Source organism: Hyperolius riggenbachi, chromosome 6 (assembly GCF_040937935.1).
Source record: "Hyperolius riggenbachi isolate aHypRig1 chromosome 6, aHypRig1.pri, whole genome shotgun sequence".
Taxonomy (NCBI): domain Eukaryota; kingdom Metazoa; phylum Chordata; class Amphibia; order Anura; family Hyperoliidae; genus Hyperolius; species Hyperolius riggenbachi.
This window is the reverse complement of record NC_090651.1, coordinates 41218660-41238055: the sequence shown is the minus strand read 5'-3', so window position 1 is coordinate 41238055 and position 19396 is coordinate 41218660. Positions and strand designations below refer to the sequence as shown.

Sequence of the window (19396 nt, the reverse complement as noted above, 5' to 3'; positions counted from 1 at the left end):
TACCTTACTGTCGGAAGTCCTGGGGAAATTGCCACATTCTCCCTGTGCACAGCAATTTTACCAACATTTGGGTAAATGTCCCTGGGAAGTCCTTACATGGGCCTGAATTGTTCAGGGAATGATTCGGCTACAAGAGGGGATTGTACACAAAAGCAGGCAGTTGGTTTAAACAACACCCAAGGTGAAAATAAACTAATGAAATAAACAATTGTATCCTTGTATCTATCTATCCTTCTCCTAAAAATGACTTTTTAAGATAGTCCACAGTTTTATTTTATATTTAAATCTACTTTTCAAGTTTTTACTGTTTTATTGTTTTTGCTCAATGACACATTCATTGAAGTATGCCAGAGCTAAAATCTATGAACTATTGACCCCTTTGTATCTCTTTCCTGTTCTCAGAAGCCATTTTCTGCTAGGAAAGTATTATATAGTTGTAATTTCTTATCAGTGAGGGTCACACTGTAGTCTGAGCCAGTCCTGACTCAGACAGGAACTGCCACCTACATACCTGATGTTTAACTCTTTCGGACAGAGAAAGGAAAAAAGGAACAGAGCATAGTTATTTGTGTGCTAGGCACTGTACATACACATGTCTATCTCATCATGTCACATGTCACCTTGGATATCCTTTAAGGGCCTTTTTCCATGGCATGCATTCGGAATTCTGATCCAAGTTTTGGAACGTATGCATACGTCTGATGAACTATATGTGTGTAGATATATATATATATATTATAAACAAATTGTACAATTACAAATGCAGTTGCGGCATGAAAAATAATAACATTAAAAAAAAAAAAACTACACTTGGATCTTCAGTAAAAAAAGACTGTTTGGCTGGCCTAGACAAATTTTCAGCTCTAAACTAGACTCCACAGGAGGTGGGTGGAAAAAATAATTACCCAAATTGCAATTTTCCCAAATATTCACATGCTCATTAGGAAGATGACGATCTCGCAGCAGATAAGTTGCTGGTGGACGAAAGTCATTTAGGTAAGCCCGCACTTTAAAAACGCACTAAACACAGATATGATTTCCTCATCCCGGAATATAATGAAATAATACAGTCACTAACAATCTTCTCCCAGCATGTTGGCTCTTATTTGTAGATGGTGATTACATGCTGAACACAGGAAATACACAAGACACTCAGGGGCCACTTACCTTGCTAACTGTCTGATTAATGTTGGCTGAAACGCACTGATCATCCAAATGACATTTAATCTTTACCTTTTCTTGAAAGAAAAAAAAGAAAAAGAAAAACAGTTAATATACATCTGCCAGTGTGATTGCGCTATCTCTCAAGAGGCTTATTTGGACTGTTGGCGTACAGCAAATAATAGCTCAAATTAATTTGCTTTTTATGGAGGAATATGTAAACTAATCTAAACTGCCCTTCAGAAAATTTCAACATGCTATGTAAAAGTTATTGCTGATGATGTTCAGATCTGTTTGGAAATGATGTTAACTTGTGGTGTGCTTTGAAAGAGGCACTGTAGTCACATATGGTAGAATACAGCAAATTATTAACAATACCTACTTTTATATTATATATCCTGGCTTCAGTATCAGAAACATTTCCTATATCTATAGATATTGCTGTATATTGGTAGGTAACTCCACCCTCCCAGTCAGGGCCGGCGCTACCATAGAGGCAAAAGAGGCATTTGCCCCGAGGCCCCGACCTCTGCTGGGGCCCCAGCAGCGCCAACCCTGCTATATTTCTTGCTCCCCCCCCCGCTCCCCGGGGCCCTGCTGAAAGGATATTAACAGCTACAATTACATTTTAGTGTCGGTGGGTGAGCGGGCGGGCCGTGGCTGCACTCGAAGACATGCTGTTTTCGTCCCACTCTATGACCCGGCGTGTGTTACACATGACTCGCCGGGTCATAGAGAAGGAGGGAGATAGCGTGTCTCCGAGTGCAGCCATGACCCACCCGCTCACCCGCCGGCACTAAAAGGTAATGGTGGTTGTTAATAACCTTTCAGCAGGGCTCCGGGGAGCACAGAGAGCAAAAAATATAGCAGGGTCGGCGCTGCTGGGGCCCCAGGGAGCAGAACAATAGTGGGGGGGGGGTGTGTGCGGGGGTCCAATGCTGTAGTTTGCCCCAGGGCCTCAGGGCCCCTTGAACCGGCCCTGCTCCCAGTGTTGTTAAGCTAGATAGTTTATTTATGCAAACATTTTCCACCCAGAACATTCTGGAGACTAGGGGCTTGATTCACAAAGCCGAGCTAACTGTTGGCACGCTGGTGAAAAGCCCATTATCACACCTAAAGTTTAGCCGTGACAAAATAAACTTGCGCGCAAAGTCTTGCACGTAAAGTTTTACGCGCGCAAAGTTTAACGCGTGCAACGCCCTATGCGACGTTTCGTGCGCACCGGACTTTGCGCGCATAATTTTTGCGCGTGAGTTTTTCCCTCAAAGCGGTGCTAACCTACTTAGTGCAATGCATATCACGCCCAAAAGTCTTTAGGCATGCTAACTAGGTTAGCACCACTTTGTGAATCAAGCCCTAGGTGTTATTTCTACCGACTTCAGAACATGTAAACAAGCATTCTGCAGCAATGCACCTACCAACAGAAAAGATTTGGCCACCTGTGATAAATTTAAAGGTGGCCAGCCACACACTATACAATTTGCATGCAATCTGGCTGTACAATCAATCCCCAAGTGCTGTTATAGTGCATGGATGTTGGTAAGATTGTATAAAAATTGTATAGTCAGATTGCATGAAAATTGTATGGTGTGCGGCCACCATAAGACTGTAAATCAGGAAGAGGAATGGGCGACACATTGACTCAAACATTAAAGAAATATTGTTAAAAATAAATCATTTTTCTATATTAAGCTATATGTAGTAAAGTTCTTTAAAGTGGACTTGAACTCTTGCACAGGACAGAAGGAAATCACAGAGAAATGCACCCTGTGTGTATTTAGAGAGTTTAGCCTGACTAATTCCCCCTCATCTGTGTCTAATCACAAGTTGTAATTTGATCTCTCCCCTGTGTCACCTGACTGCCTATGGCAGAGATGGCAGATAAGCTCATTTGAAAGCACAGGATGTTAACCCTATGTCTGCTTCCATGAAAGCAGGAAGTAGACACACTGGAGATTTATTTTAGGATTTGTATCAGCTTTTACATAGAAATTGCTTTCTGTAAAAGTTATTATGCTGTTGTGCACATGTGTCAAACTCCAGGCCTGGAGGGCCAGATCCATGCCAGTGTTTAGGATGGACTGAGAAAGAAAGGAATGTGTTCTTCCTGATGGACCACACCTTTCCTGATTCAGACACATCAATTCATTTGAGCTGTATCAGAAATGTGTGAGGATCTCGGCCCTCGTAGGACCGGTTTGACATACCTGCTGTTGCGGGTCTTTTAGAACAGAGAGGAAGTTCTGACTTCAGGTCCACTTCAAGCTCCATACACATGCTACATTTAACCAGATACCCGTGCAGCCTTATCTGTGGGATGCCGCTTAGTTGTGCGCCACTTGTTATCCCCTCCCCATCCATAGTAACAGATGCAATGCTAGCTTGTAGGGTAGTGACGGGTTTGAATCGTCGCCCAAGAGAACGATCCCAGACCCTTCTGGGCAGCAGGTCCCCCCCCCCCCCCCCTTCCATACATGTGTATGAGGCTTTATAGCATTGGGAGATTTTTGTAAAACATTGTAGGTTCCAACAGCGAAGGTTATAAGATAAGTTCTTCTGAAAGAGTAATTATATCCAAATGGTGGTGGTTCATGAAATGATCAGTAAATCTACATAAAGAATTCATAGACTGAATTTCAGCAAATAGAATGATTCACTATGTCAATGCCAATTTAAAGCAAACCTAAAGTCAAATTAAACTTATGAGATACATAATTGTATCTATAGAACTAATCTTAAACACACCTTTCCTGATGTTCCTGACTCTTATTTAATTTTTTAGGGTTAAAAACCTAGGTCTGAAGTTTCAGACATAAATAACGTCACACTGACATGGCCGCTATGTATTCAGCTTCCACACAAAAGAACTTGTGAACTTTTGAGTTCCTTATTTAATATCCTGTTATCTTGAGTATTTGCATAGCCGCACAGAGGTTTTGTGGCCTCTAATTAGTTTTCAGGGGAGCTGCTGCTGCTATTCAACTGCTCCCTATTGCAGAGATAAAGCACTGTTTTTTTAAACCATGTGATAAAAAAATAAAAATAAATAAATAACACAGGCCAATTCTAAGAAGAATAAGAACAAGTTGTTTAAAAACTCAGCACATAATGACACGTAACTTCAGGTCAGGTTCTCTTTAAAGCGATACATGCAACTGATCTTTTCATTGATTGGCCTTCCCAGATTAGCTAAAACCTGTGGTGATTGAAGGAGTGGACTATTGTGATTGATTTGATCTAGGCTGATACAACCTATTTTGTATTATTCATCAGTTTAGATCGTTCCATAATGGCTACCATAACACTAAGGGCCAAGTGCAAATTTGCATTAGTACTGAACAAGGAAGGTCATTTTGGTGCACGCTCTTCCCCGCTCTGTGCCTGACCTGGGCGCCGCCATGGACATTATTATGCCTATGGTCGTGCAGCAGTGTAATTTGGGTGCCAGCGTTTGCCGGATCCCGAATAACTTCTACCTTTGAGTTGCTAAGACTTCGAGGGGGAATAGCAATTAACACAGATTCTGTCATACGTCTCTCCCTGCGCCAAATAGACCGTGTGGCGAAACGCCATGCTCACGTACTGAAAGCCTATGGGTATAGTTTCCACTTTTTGTAGTATGACAGCTTGCTAAAGATTTCCAAACCCCGCATCCATTTCCAATGTAATGATTGTCAATTACTCTAGATGCATGCAAAAAGTCCCATACAAATTTGTGTACAATAGCGCAAAATTTTGCAAGTGGTTAAAAACATGTAAAATGTATTATCTTTGTTGAAATGGGGCCTTATTGAACCCTGACTTGAAAGTTACCCCTGAAAACCAAACTATATAGCTGATACACAAAACCATTGAGAACTTTATTCCTGAAATTCTGCACCTACCAAAAACCCCTGTATCCACCCCCCCCCCCCCCCCCATTTTTTTTTAGAGTAAATACAAAATTAAATAAACAAAAAATACCCACTCCCAGAAGAGAAGGATGAGTAGGGAAGTGAAAAGCAGTTATCAGTCCAGGTTACAACAAAGTTTTTTATTTAATTTTTTACTTCCATGAATATTATTTAAACAATTTTGAACTTTTTTGTCCTCCATTATATTTTTAATAAATGTAATTATGCTGAATATAACCCGAAGGAGAAATCTCCCCTTTGTGAAGCTGGTGTTGTTATTAAAGGACGCAAAAAAAAGGAGCATTCATACCTTCACCACTTACCTTGACAGTAAGTCCCGTCGTTCGGTTTAAAGTACAAATTTCCTGACGAAGACTGATAACCTTTTACGCACGAGCAGTTGAGCCCTCTGGCGGAATTTTCGCATTGAGCGTAGTCGCCACACTTGTTCCCGCTGCATTCATCTATGGCTGCAAAAACCATGTCAAATTGGAGTTTAATGACATACTTACATTTTATAAATTTACTTTCCGTGTTCGTAGCCGCTTGGAAGCAAAGACCCAAAATTACAATTTTTTTCCCCCAAGAAATAAAAAAGAACATTTTTTTGCACAATAAATGGAAGGTTCAATGAAAAATAGATTAGAAAAATTGAAATAAAAAAAGAAGAAAAACAAGAAAAAAATATAATTATTTTGCACATCAGAAATCCCTGTTTCAATGGGATAAGGAACAAAATGAAACATATTTAGATATCTTCATATTCAGCTGTTGAAAACTAATATTCCGCTCTCGTAAATTACCTGCAAGTGTCTCTACTTAGTCAGGTTTGTAATTAGAATTATGAAAATCCATAACTTAGAGTAAGTGGGAAGTTTTTCAAATGAATCGTCACATAGCGCTAAAACCATTTAGTTGCGTATTTGGCGGACGGATAAGCCACAATCGTAAACAAAAAGGCGAGGGGGGAGGGGGAATCGGAAAGATAGATCATATTTATGAGTTTAATTCATATTGAAGATTTATTTAGGCCAAACTGGCTTAAAAAGATGGCATTTGTTTTGCTAAGCTAATTGTGCTTGTAGGAGAACGCCATGAGTTGTCATTGCATTGGCCATTTAACAGGAAGGACATTTGAAATGTATAGTTTCTAAAGGGCAGCATTTGATTCAGGCACCAGCTAATTTGAGGGCCAGCCAACGCTTGTAAAGTGTGGTACTGGTTACTCATATAGTGATAAGCAAAAAACCTTCTTTGGACCCTACAGCCCTCTCAAATTATTGTCCTGTTTCACTTCTTCCTTTTGCTTCCAAACTACTGGAACAATACATCTATTCAGAACTGTCTGACTTCCTGTCTACTCAGTGGTTTAGCTATGGAGCTCTGGGTCCCAGTCCAAGTTTTACATTTGGCCAGAACCAGGAAAAGGTCCTTCAGCACCCAAGGCTGAGACAGCAAAGTGCGCCCCTCTATCCCTCCCACTTCAGCTGTCACACACTGATTGCTATTAGACTAAGAGGCGCCCCAGGGCCCCCAACACCTTAATCTTTAGTTATCTGGCTTGTAGTCACTTCCATGTATCTCCTTTTCTTATTTCTTTCTGCTTCAAACACAATTAGGAATGACAGCTGAATGAATTCTGCGCCCCCTCCTACACTGCGCCCTGAGGCTGGAGCCTCTCCAGCCTATGCCTCGGCCCGGCCCTGCATTTGGCCCCCCAAGCACTCTATACATAACAATTGATGCAGCACACCAAAATCTGGCAAGGACAACCCCAGCTTCAGAGAGGTGCAAGAAGGGGATTGGAAACAGTTTGGTAATGATTACTACTATTCAAAGCATCTATAGAAGTGATTAGTATCAGCACAAAACCAATAAAGAGCTAATACTGTGGTTGAGGGACAACTCCATGGAGCCCCCATGGCCTAAGGGCCCCGGTGCGGTCACAACCTCTGCAACCCCTATTGCTATGCCACCGTGTCCACTAACTCCTTGTAGTGCTTCTCATCCAGATTCCGGATATCTGGGTAACTTTTTTAAGCTATCCGACCGGATTCGGATTCCGGATACCTGGGCCCAAATCCGGATAGCAAACCGCGGATAGTTGGCAGGCAATGCGGATATCCGCGGATATCCGTGGATATCCGAATCTTGAGATACTGTAACCATGGAGATGACGTCCATGATGTCATTGAGCCAATCAGAGGGCTCCCAGCCTAAGCCCAAGCAACCAACCAGGGGAGGGTCAGCAAGGCCAAGAAGATGAGAGGGAGCAACATCGCGGCCTCCGTCAGCAGTTCTGCCGCATCAGTCTCCATTCCGCCGCTAGCCACTGGCTGTCCAGCTGTTAGGGGAAGTCACTCTGCAGAGACACAGCAGCGTGTAGCTGGCATTTTCAAGCAGGGTCGGTGGCGCAAATTGGAGGAGAAAGATGCCGCGCCTGTGATGCAGCTGATGGTGGATGACGAGCAGGCCACCGCCAGCTCTACAAAAGGCATTCTGGGCGCAATGGGCTTTGTGGAAGAGTCTGAGATGGTGATGGTAATTGCTGGGGGGGGGGGGGGAGTCCGTCCATGATGTGTCAGCAGAAGAGGAGTTTGGGGCAAGCTCATCATCCCAGCAGTTGTTCCAGGAAGGGGAGTTGGATGTTGATGATGAGATGAAGGACCAGGACTACCATCCACAGACCACAGTAGGGGGATCATGTCAGCTCTGACTCTGAGGAGGAGGATGCGTCAGTGGGTCTGGCATGGAGGATCAGCATTGCAGGGATTGGCAGAAGCAGCAGTGGGCGTGGAATGCGTGACCCACAGCCTGCTGCTTCATCTTCTGCCACTACCACCAGCCACACCACTCAACCCCAGGCACCAACCACCACTGGGAGAAAATCAGCAGCAGCCTTCCATTCTGAGCGACGTAAGGGCAAATAGCAATCCTCAATATGGCAGTTTTTTCATCTGCCCTCACTGGAAAGCAAGTTTGTGACTTGTAATGTGTGCCATGTGAAGATGAGCAGAGGGTCTAACCCCTCCAACTATGGCACCTCTAGCTTCATAAATCATCTGGCCAATAAGCACAAACCTGAGCATGAGGAATTCAAGAGGCTGAAGGAAGCTGGTGCTGGCCGTCAGAGCACCATAACCCCCTTTGCAACTCCTGCCGACAGTGAGGCCTGTTCAGGCAGCCAGTCCTCCTCAGTAGTCTCCTCTGCTCCCTCCTCGGCTTCCCGTGCAAGCCCGAAACGCCACCAACACCAGACCCTGCTGAGTGCGTCGTTCGTGGTCAGGGCTCAGCCTCCCGGCAGCCGTCGCATACGCCAGCTGAACCCATGTCCTCCCAGCTCCTCCCATACTTGTTTGTGCAGGAGGGGAGCCAGATGCCTTCTCTCCTGCAGTGCGCAGCGCCGGATTGGCCAATCCCCAGCTGGCACTACTTCGCACGCATGGCCATCCCAGCACTGCACAAGTTTGTGAAGGCTAGAGATGACCCGAACCTCTGATTTTCGGTTCGCGAAACAGTAACAGTACTCGGATCTGGATATCCGCATGATATCCGCGGATATCCGGCATGCGGCAAAATATCCTCATAGAGCTATCTGGATTTTGGTCCAACTATCTGGAATCCGAATCTAATCCAGAACGCTTAAAAAAGTTCGGATATCCGGGTTACCCGGATATCCGGGATCCGGATGAGCAACCCTGCCTGGGGACTCCTCCGGTCCCCTATGGCCTGATTGCTCCCTTGCTGCCATCCTCCGCTGCCTGCATCCTCTGCAAATTTCCCCCAAAAAGTCCTCTGGTCCGAGGCATACTGTGCATGCACGGGCGGGCAACGCGCACCCCTCCTTCACGCTCCCATAGAGGGGAGCGTACTGCACAAGCACAGAATGCTCCCAGCCACGGGAGCACAACGGGGGAAGGCGCATAGCCGGGCTTCACCTGCGCCAACTGGCCCTGACTGGATGACTTACCGGGACCAGTTGCAGAGGCTGCAGGCAGTGGAAGATGGCGGCGTGGGAGTAATCAGGCCAAAGGGGGCTGGAGTAAGCCCCAGGTATGTATACATTTTATATATCCCCTGTCTCAGGTACACTTTAAACGTACTCTCAAAATACACCTATTCAGACAAATGTATGATTTGTTATTTAGGTAGAATTAGAGGCTCAGTGTCTCAACAGCTAACCTCTATGTCTCCTCCCCTAGTTTCTTCACCTCTCTACCCTCTAGGTTGTAAGCTCTCAAGGGCAGGGACTTTCTCCTAGTGCTTCTTGTTCTGCTGTAATTTATAAAATGAACATGCACTAGTATTGGTGATGTTTCAAACCACGCATCAACTATGTATGTATTTGTATTTTGGGATGTCCTGATTGTACAGAGTTTCGAACTTCTTGTGTATCTATGCTCCCCACTGTTTATTTTGTACTATGTACAGTACTACGGAAGATGTTGGTGCTATGTAAATACAAATTAATAGTAATATGCATAACCAAGCCCGGATTTACCTCACAGGAGCCACTAGAGGCACTAATGACCTGGCACCTTAGACTTATCCCTCCAAGCCCTCACCAAACTGCACCGCAAGTGTACTGGCTGTCCCAGCTGTTACTTCTCCCTTACTTCCCTTGCCCATCATAGGTAGCTACAGGTGCCCTTTAGTATTAGGTAGGCAGACGTACCCTCAATATTAAGTAGCTAGAGGTGCCCCTGACTGGAGGGAGATCTGGTCAGGGGAATGCTGAGAGCAGGGCGAGTAACCTCTCATTTACACTCTCATCAGGACTCTGCATAGGGAAGGTGGGGCATGGGGAACTCGAAAAAGGGAGTAAGCTGGCTTTCCAACACCAGGCACCTGTAGGCACGTGCTGATGGTGTTTAATGGTAAATCCAGCCCTGAGTATTACAAATCCATATTTAACTGGTTGCTTTAAAGAGACTCTGCAACAAAATTTTAAGCCTTATTTCTTCTATCCTATAAGTTCCTATACCTGTTCTAATGTGGTCTGCCTTACTGCAGCCTTTCCTACTTGCACTGTCTCTGTAATACATCTTATCTCCTTTCCTCTGTTGTGTCTGTCAGGCTGAGGCTGGAATGTGTGGAATGTGCAGCACTGCTTGTCATTGGCAGAAGCTTTACACACCCTCTCCAAGCTCTGCATGAGTCACACAGTAAGCTGTTCTCAGCCTATGATACTCTGGTTAGAAGCCAGTCTTTTGTTTGTAAAACCTAAAACTGCCTAAAACTGTTTATTACAAGCCAGGATTGCAGCAGGGAGTGGCAGAAACAGCACAGAGGGGCACAGGAGAAAATAAGGAATAGAATGGTATGCTTTTTATTGTAAGAATATTAGAGTACAGATTCTCTTTAAGATCAGCTCTATAAATAATTGAAACAGTAACAAAAAAAAAGAAAATTTAGAGAGAGTAATCTGGAAGCAAAATTGAAAGTGGTTAGCAGTTTGATCAACACCAAATTTTAAGGTGGGCTATTTGGATGTCAAACAAACTATAGCTCCTTTCTTAGAATTTTTTTTTTGTAAATTATTCCCCAGCCTTTAGTACCGCTTTGGCAAACACTACAAAATGAATCTGCCAGCAAAATTATATTTAAATAAAATCCCAAAATAGCATTAGCATAATAATCAGATATCAGGTTCTGACTATTCGGTGGCCGTGTCAATGGTGAAATTAAGACAGGATTATTTTTAGGTTTCGCTGAAGGAATGTCAGTAATTTGGGGGCTTCCTCTGTCAGGAAGCGGTGTATACAGTGAGTCACACAGAATTACAATAAGCTCAGCCTTACCGGCAAGCACCATTAACAGGATCTATTTATTCAAATTTTCCAACCCTACTGCATTAAAACAGCCACCTAACAAAAATAACAGTCTGGGTAATTTAATTTTTATTTTCTGTGAGTTAAGTACGAGCACAGAGCTAACTTATTTTTTTTTTCCTTCTCTCTCTTTCTTGGCAACGGAGAAGATGATAAAATGGAGAGGGAGGCATAAAAATAAGCAGCGAGAATTTTCTCAAGTGCAGCTTTTAAAATAAGCAAAGTGACTTTTCTGAAGCCAAGAAAGCATGCAGGGAGAGAAGAGAAGAGGCAGTGTTGCCAACTTTCCCTGTCTTCAGGTTTAAGAGACTGGTCCTTCCTGGACTTGTTGGAAAGCTTCATCGGTGGAAGTATCCCCTGTTGTTCCAGTTGTCAAAATTAACTGTCATAGCCTAATCTTAAGACCTACACACCGAAGCAGAGAGTTTGGGTGTGTGACGTTCCTAGTGATTTGGGCCCATCAAAGTCCACAAGGTCATTTGGGCACGAAACGGCAAATGCGGCGGTGACTGGCTTTACAACACAGGAGTGTTACAATAGTCCCCATGACCAGTGTTACTCACAAATGTTTCCAAAACTCATTTTTGCATCGAAAATGGTATTCGATTTTGAGAAAATTTTCAAAATACTTTGTAGTTTCACAATATGGCAAAAATTCAAGAAAACACAAAACATCTTTATTTTTACCATGAAAATGTGAAAAATCATTAATTTTACCATGAGAATGCAAAAAAATGATTTGTTATAGCGTGAAATTTGCCCCAAATCACAACCTTATTACAAAATGATTTTCAATGGCATTTTCGCTCGATTTCGTTTAACATTATTTTCACAAAAATGAATGCAAAAAGAATATCGTCATTTTCGCTTGTCACTGCCTGCAACCCCCGTCAAAGCGCAGGTAGGGGGGCAGTAGTACAGAGTGGCAGTGGGGGTAAGTTTTACACAATACCTGCTCCCGAGGGCAATACAAGTCCTCTTCACTTCCTGTTCAGTCTACAAGTGCCGTGTAGCCAACCAATCACCATGTGGCTTCTGTCCCTGTCACATGACATGGAACTAAAACTGCATGGTGATTGGCTGACTGCGCAGCACTTGCATACTGAAGAGGATGTGAAGAGGCTGCTGAATCACTGCCGGGAGCAAGTAATGTAGAACACTCCCCTGTCACTCTGCTATAGAGGACTGGGCTCCTGCCCCCAACTGATGGAGAATGGGGGAGTGAAAGAAACCTGCTGGAGAACTGGCCCAATGTAGTTGCATCCTGGGTGAGCTCTGGCAATGGATAGTGGAGGTGTTAGCGGAAATGGGTGCTCAGTTTTAGCCCTTTAAAGAAACCCTGAGCATTGGGGTAAATTTAAAATTGGTACTCACCTGGGGCTCCCTCCAGCGCACTGTAGGCTGCGAGGTCCCCCAGCATCCTCCTAGCTCCGTTCTGGGTCCCTCTGGTGGCTCTGTTACTGGCGACACTCCCGCTGAGTGTCGGGCCTTGATTTCCTGATCGATGATGCTCCTCGTCATCACACCGGCCACTATACGTCATAGCGGCGGCCGGCGTGATGACGAGGAGCGTCACTGATCAGGAAGTCAAGGCTTGACACTCAGCGGGAGTGTCGCCAGTAACAGAGCCACCAGAGGGACCCAGAACGGAGCCAGGAGGACGCTGGGGGACCTCGCAGCCTACAGTGCGCTGGAGGGAGCCCCAAGTGAGTACCAATTTTAAATTTACCCCACTGCTCAGGGTTTCTTTAAAGGGCTAAAACCGAGCACTCATTTCCCACTTCTCAGCGGGAGTGTTACCAGTAACAGAGCTGCCAGAGGGACCCAGAATGGAGCCTGGAGGATGCCGGAGAACCTCGCAGCCTACGGTGGGCTGGTGGGAGCAGGTACCAATATTAGGTACTTCCTACTTCTGGTGGGAGCAGGTACTAATATTAAATTTACTCCACTGCTCAGGGTTCCTTTACCTTAACTTACCCCCCCCCCCCGCTCAGGGACTTTTTGGGGGCAGGGGGGGTCACAGCATAAGAGGAGAGCTGTGGCCGCAGATCGGCGGGGAGGGGGGAAATTCCCCCCCCCCCTCCCTCACCTCGGGCTCTCCTCTCAGCGCTCCCCTCCTGCAAGCAATCATTGGTGGTGCTCGTGGCAGCCGCGGTGGCGGCAGGCAAACTGAGCACATACCTCCTTCTGGCCAGAGGTCTCCGATCACTAAGTGCTTCATAGAACTTCCTGTTGTATGTGCTCAGCTTGCCTGCCGCCGACGCGGCTGCCACGAGTTCCACCAATGATTGCAGGAGGGGTAGCGCTGAGAGAAGAGCCCGAGGTGAGGGGGGGGGGATTTCCCCCCTGCCGATCGATCTGTGGCCACAGCTCTCCTCTTATGCTGCGACCCATCCTGCCCCCAAAAAGTCCCCGAGTGGGCCCTAGGGGGGCCCCGGGCCCCCCCCGTGACGGCAGGGGTCGCATCCCCTATTGTTACGCCAGTGGACATGCAGGCCATTGGTGTAGGCAGTGGTGGAGGTACTAGGCGCCCAGGGTTTGTCTGTTCTCTAGACATACTTCCCCTTGGCTGTAGGTTAGTGTCATGATGCCCATACATAGTACAATAAGAACGTTCAATTCAAATCGAATTAGAGTCAAAAATAAGGAACACTAACAGCCCCAATTGTGTAATATGTACTGGTAAATGGTTACTAGTAAATATTAATACTCACAAACCAGGGTTACCATTAGGCAACCACTGTAAAGGCAGATGGGGAGATTTTCCCGACCCCACTCAGGAATAAGAAGTCGCTCTCTGCAGATGAGAAAAAGGGGGTTCAACCCTCCATCCAGGGTGGACTCAATATTATGCAGGAGAACAGAGGCGCCAAAAGGATAAAACGAAGCTACATGAGCTTAAAAACCAAATTCTTGGTAAATTGAGGAGGTAGTGGTGGACTTACCTCCTCCAAGTAGACACACAACGACTGTAGTAAAGACAGTCAATATACTTTATTTATGAACTCCAAATATGCAACGCGTTTCGCAGGTTTGATCTCGCTTCATCAGGCAATAACAACGGAGCAACAGCATATGTGGTCAGTAGAAGAGCCAGGCATATTTGGAGTTCATAAATAAAATATATTGACTGTCTTTACTACAGTCGCTGTGTGTCTACTTGGAGGAGGTAAGTCCACCACTACCTCCTCTATTTACCAAGAATTTAGTTTTTAAGCTCATTTAGCTTTCTTTTATCCTTTTGGTGCCTCTGTTCTCCTGCATAATATAGAGTCAAAAATAATCTTTATTTTCGATCGAAAAAAATAAATGATTATCCCGTTTTTTTAAATACAAATCTGATCAGACATGTTGGAAAAATCCCAATGGCTCAGAAGCCAGTGAGCAGTCATTCGCTGGCTTCCAATCCAATTCTGCATCAGGTGACACTGCTGTCCAACTGGACGGCAGGTTGTCACCTGGGTATGCTTCACTGTCTGGTGCACAAAGACGTTCTTTGAGCGCCACATGACTGAATGGAGACTGCTGGGAGGTCTCCTCCGGGCATGATTTGGGGGAATCAACACCGAGATTCAATTTCATGTTTATCAACATCATTTTATGTACGTTCCGGGCCCCTCAGCAGTCTGAAGTATGTTGACCCGGTCCTTGACCGAAAAAAAGTTTGGGGACCCCTGCTCTACAAGATCCAGAGGCTTCGCTCTTCTTAGGTAAGTAACTTTATTTTTTTCATGATGGGAGCCAGGGGGATGTGGGAAGCATCTGCTGGATCCAGAGGCTCCCCTTTTCTTAGGTAAGTAGCATTATTTTTTCATTTTTTCCCCCTTGGGTACACTATAAGTTTACAGAGTTAATAACAGCAGCAGAATACTGATGAGCACAATTTCACATAATTGTAATTTTGCATCAAAATTTGCATTTATGATGCAAAATCGTAATGCAAACATTTCGGTAAAATCTTAATTTTGTTTGTAATCAGGAACCGTAATTTTGCAATTTTACATAATTTTATGCCAACATTAGAGGTTAGTTAAAGAGACTCTGAAGCCTCCAGAAAAAAAACAGTTTTTATGTTTCAATGTTTTTAGGCATGAATGCCCCCTCTGAAAACACACATCCCTGCGGCTGAAATCTCAATTAATCCCCCCAAAACCACAGGGCAAAAATCCACAACTTTTCTGGTCGTGGATTTTGCTGCCCGGGGAGGCAGAGCTTTGGGCTGTAGCTCTGCCTCCATGCACGTCAATCAGCGCTGATCGCCGCCTCTCCCCTGCCTCTCTCAGTGAAAGAAGACTGAGAGGGGTGGGGGGGGAGGCGGCAATCCATGCAGATTGACAGAGGAGAGGCAGAGCTACTGCTCAAAGTTCTGCCTCTATGCGGAAGCGCTGCTCAAATCTCCCACCAGTGATTTCGGGGGGATTAACTGAGATTTCAGCCGCGGGGATGCGGCATTTCAGAGGGGGCATTCATGCCTAACAACATTGTAACATAAAAACTGCAATGTCTGGAGACTTCCGAGTCTCTTTAATAGCAAAGCATGCTATCATCACCAAAATTGATATGTATGCTAAGGGGAAACATAAAACAAGGCAAAAAAAAAAGACCCATTTTGAGAAAATCGATTTTTAAAAAAGGAAAGGAAAAATGTTTTTAAAACTGTCATTTTTCTGAGTTTAAAAAAACATATTCCCTTTGCATTTTAAAGTTTTTTTTCTCAAAAATTACATGGTCTTTTTGGAAAATACTATTTTTGTTGCCATGTTTCCACCCTCCTTCTTAAAGCGGATCCGAGATGAAAAACTAACTTTAACAAGTAACTTGTCTATATATCTTATCTAAAGTTTAGATAGTTTACACAGCAAATCTAACTGCAAACAGCTTCAAAAGTTTATGATTATTTATTCCTGTGATACAATGAGGGCAGCCATGTTCTGTTTAGCACATTGTCAGCTGGAGTATCAGCTTGCCTGTGAGTAAATTCAGTCCCCTCTCCTCCTCCCTCCCCCCCTCTGCCTCTGAAATCAATGGCTAGTAACCTCCTCCTCCTGCCCAGACTGAGCTCCCATAAGACCTTGCTACAGTGCCAAGGCACAAAAGGAGCTGTGGGCGAGGCTTGTTTAGTTTATAGGGAATTAGAGTATTAGAACAAAACAAAAAAAGTATTTGGCTGGAAGAATGCCCTATAAACTATATGAAAGGAAAACAATTATGCAATGAGTAAAAGTTTATCTCGGATCCACTTTAACATGCGTAGTCATTTTGGTGACGATAGCATGTAGGTCATGTATGCTATTAACCTCTAAAGAGGGCACAAAATTATGCAAAAAGTAAGCGAAATTACAAATGGATAACACAAAATCAGATGAATGTCTAGATTGTAATCACGCTAATTAACATGAAATTTCTCTTAATTGGCATATTACGATCATCTTCATCACTACAGCAGAACATTAGAAAACACTTCTATTTCAGGACATAGTATCGGATTCAGAATGCTTAGATCCACTATAGAGTCCTTTCAATGATTGATACAGTGATGATGATGTTGCCTTTTGTCCAGATATTGACCAGTTAAAATGGTATATCCAGCAAAAAGCCTGATTTATTTTGCATTACAGAAGCCCCTGACCCCACTCATCCCAGAAAGACAATATGCAATACAACGCAACATTAAGAGAGCACGGATGGATAATTGCAGGCGTCCGGGACTGAGCTGAGACAATATCCCGCAATTATTCTATATTGCTAAGCTTTATTGTCGTCCTAGATGTTTAAACTACCTCTATATTAGATGTCCTGGAACTCAAGCTGAGCCTTCCAGCAACATATTGGATTTTGATTAAACTTGGGCCTAGAGTCGCGTGACGTAAAATCACATCAAACGGCATCTATAAAAACATCCCACGCAATTACAATAACAATTCTCCCACTCTCGTAGGTTATATAGGTAGTTTGCTTTTTTCTTTTCTTTTTTTTGTTTCCCCATTTTTTATATTTTCTTACTGGCAAGAGGGCCTATCATTTTTAATTTTGAGAGTGAAACGCCCAACGAATTACTATAAAAAGAAAAAAATAAACTTTTTTTGTTTTTGTTTAAAAATTTTTTTAAATAATTTCTTTGCACGTCTATTAAACAAAATGTCCAGATAATAACAATAGTAATCAGACCACTGGGGCATTCATGGTACTATAATGCCTGAATTATTGAATAAAGACCGCGTTTTCTATAAAATATGTAGCTTGGGCTCCTTTTGATGTGAAACGCGCAAGCCAAGAAAGACGCGCCAGCACAGAGAACGATCTTAGCACATTAGCAAAATATAACATATCATGTAATAAGAATACCATATGTCTTCCAGATGGCATGATAATTTACGCTTCAAAGACATCCATTGTTAAATATTAAAAAACCCCAAACACTATAGCGTAGTGTCGGTTACTAACGCGTTTCATGTGCAAACCTGGACCAGCGTTGATGGGAGAGGCAGAGTGGTTTATCAAACGCACACACGAACCATGCATCAAGTTTTATAACACCATGATTTAGGGACTGATAGAGTTATCCAGAGGGATAGTAGTACAAAGTTAGTTTGATGAATACATATATATAGTCAGTGCCTTAGCATAAATATTCACAACCATGTCATTTAACATTTTGTAGTGCTATTAGATGAGATTAAAATGTATTTAATTGGGATTTGTAGCTTCTGATTTACACAACATACTGGAAGATGAACTCGATTCTCTGGAATAGGATGGCATATTTTTCAGCGCTTTGAAATGAGACAGTGAATCTTGGCACCCCTGTTATTTTATTGGTTTGTTCCATAATATACGTATTGCTAGTGCCACCGGCTATAAGAGTCAGTAAGAGTAAAGCCTTGTTCACATGCTAAAAGAGGAACTATCAAAGAAACTGTCATTCTGTAAACCCCACATACCTATAGAGCTTTTAGCCAGCAATAGAAAGCTTTTCAGAAGTCTCTAATAACAGCCTGTGTGAAAGGAATGCTTTGTTTATCAGCTTTTGTAACAAAGTCGGTGTTGGGAAGGCAGCAGGGCTGTACCATGTAGATAGGTGCCACTTCGGTGTCACTATTCACAAATGAATGATTTACTGTTTGTTTCTGCCCTGTTCACACACACACCACACACACACACACCACACATACCACACAAACACCACACTCACACACACTCACCACACACACATACCATACACACACACACACACCACAAACTACACCATACACACACCACACACACACCACACACACACACACACACACACACACACACACCACACACACACACACACCTCACACACACATGCCATACACACACACCACAAACTACACCACACACACACGCATGCACGCACGCACGCACGCACGCACACACACACACACACCACACAAACACACACACACACACACACACATACCACACACACACACCACACCACACACATACCACACCACACACTACACCACACACATGCACACATACCACACACACACACACACACACACACACACACACACACACACACACACACACACACACACACACACACACACACACACACACACACACACACCACACACACTGCTTTATGACAGATCATATAGGAATACATCTGCATGATGTTTCAGCTGCAGAGAAAGGATCTGATGAGAAGGACCTTACGTTATTCCTGTTTTTGCATGCTTACACCACCATTCAGAATGAGCTCTTCCTGTCTGTAATCTCTGTTTACTTTACACTGCGTGAGGCAGACAGAGACACAGGAACAGCTGATGAACACACTATATTGATGCTATATTTTTGCTTCCTATCAATCTGAAGAGATTCCAGTCACAGGGTTACAGACAGTGAGGAATGTTTCTGTATGCTGGACACAGTCCTCCATAGTAGTGCCCATAGTGAAAACTGTTCTCTTTACATAAAAAATGGAAAGATGAAAAAAAGCCTTTGTATTGCTATTTGCTACTAATTACTAGAAATATGTGACATTTAGAATTTTAGTTAACTTTGATAGTTGTCCTTTAATTGTTCTATGGAATCTATTGTGTGTACACATACATTAGATATAAGCGCACAGAAACAAGGAATGTGCTTCAAACAACATTACCAGGTAAAAAAAAAACAAAGGGGTCCATCTGCCGGCTCTGGGGCCCCAGGGGACAACCTTATACTATCTTGGGGTAAAGGGACAAATGGGCCACCTAATGTCACTGGCCATGTGTGTGTGTATGTGGGGGGAGGGGGATCTCTGGCACCTGATGCTGCATTACATTCAGGGGATACTTTGGGATCCATGTACTCACGCCCAGTTTTGGCTAGAACTGGCCCTGGGGAGAAGCTCACCAGAGTGCCTCTGTCATAATAAAGGGAAGTGGCTTGAGCAGATCTTTCAAACATGAGAGCAGGTGGTATAACATCCTGATGGTAGCTGTGGGACATTGCAATCTGGTGCGCTCAATGAGTTAGGGGTGTGATGCATTCAAT

The 19396-nt window shown here is 43.9% G+C and overlaps 1 protein-coding gene across 1 annotated transcript in view; it reads right to left on the bottom strand.

Moving 5' to 3' along the window:
• The window catches only part of ADGRL4 (adhesion G protein-coupled receptor L4), a 238061-nt gene that overhangs the window by 109127 nt on the left and 109538 nt on the right, over positions 1-19396 (bottom strand). The window contains exons 5-6 of the mRNA XM_068242460.1: positions 5378-5524; positions 1168-1238 (exon numbers count right to left, since the gene is read on the bottom strand). Coding sequence (XP_068098561.1) covers positions 1168-1238; positions 5378-5524 — 218 coding nt within the window. The remainder of the gene's footprint in view (positions 1-1167; positions 1239-5377; positions 5525-19396) is intronic.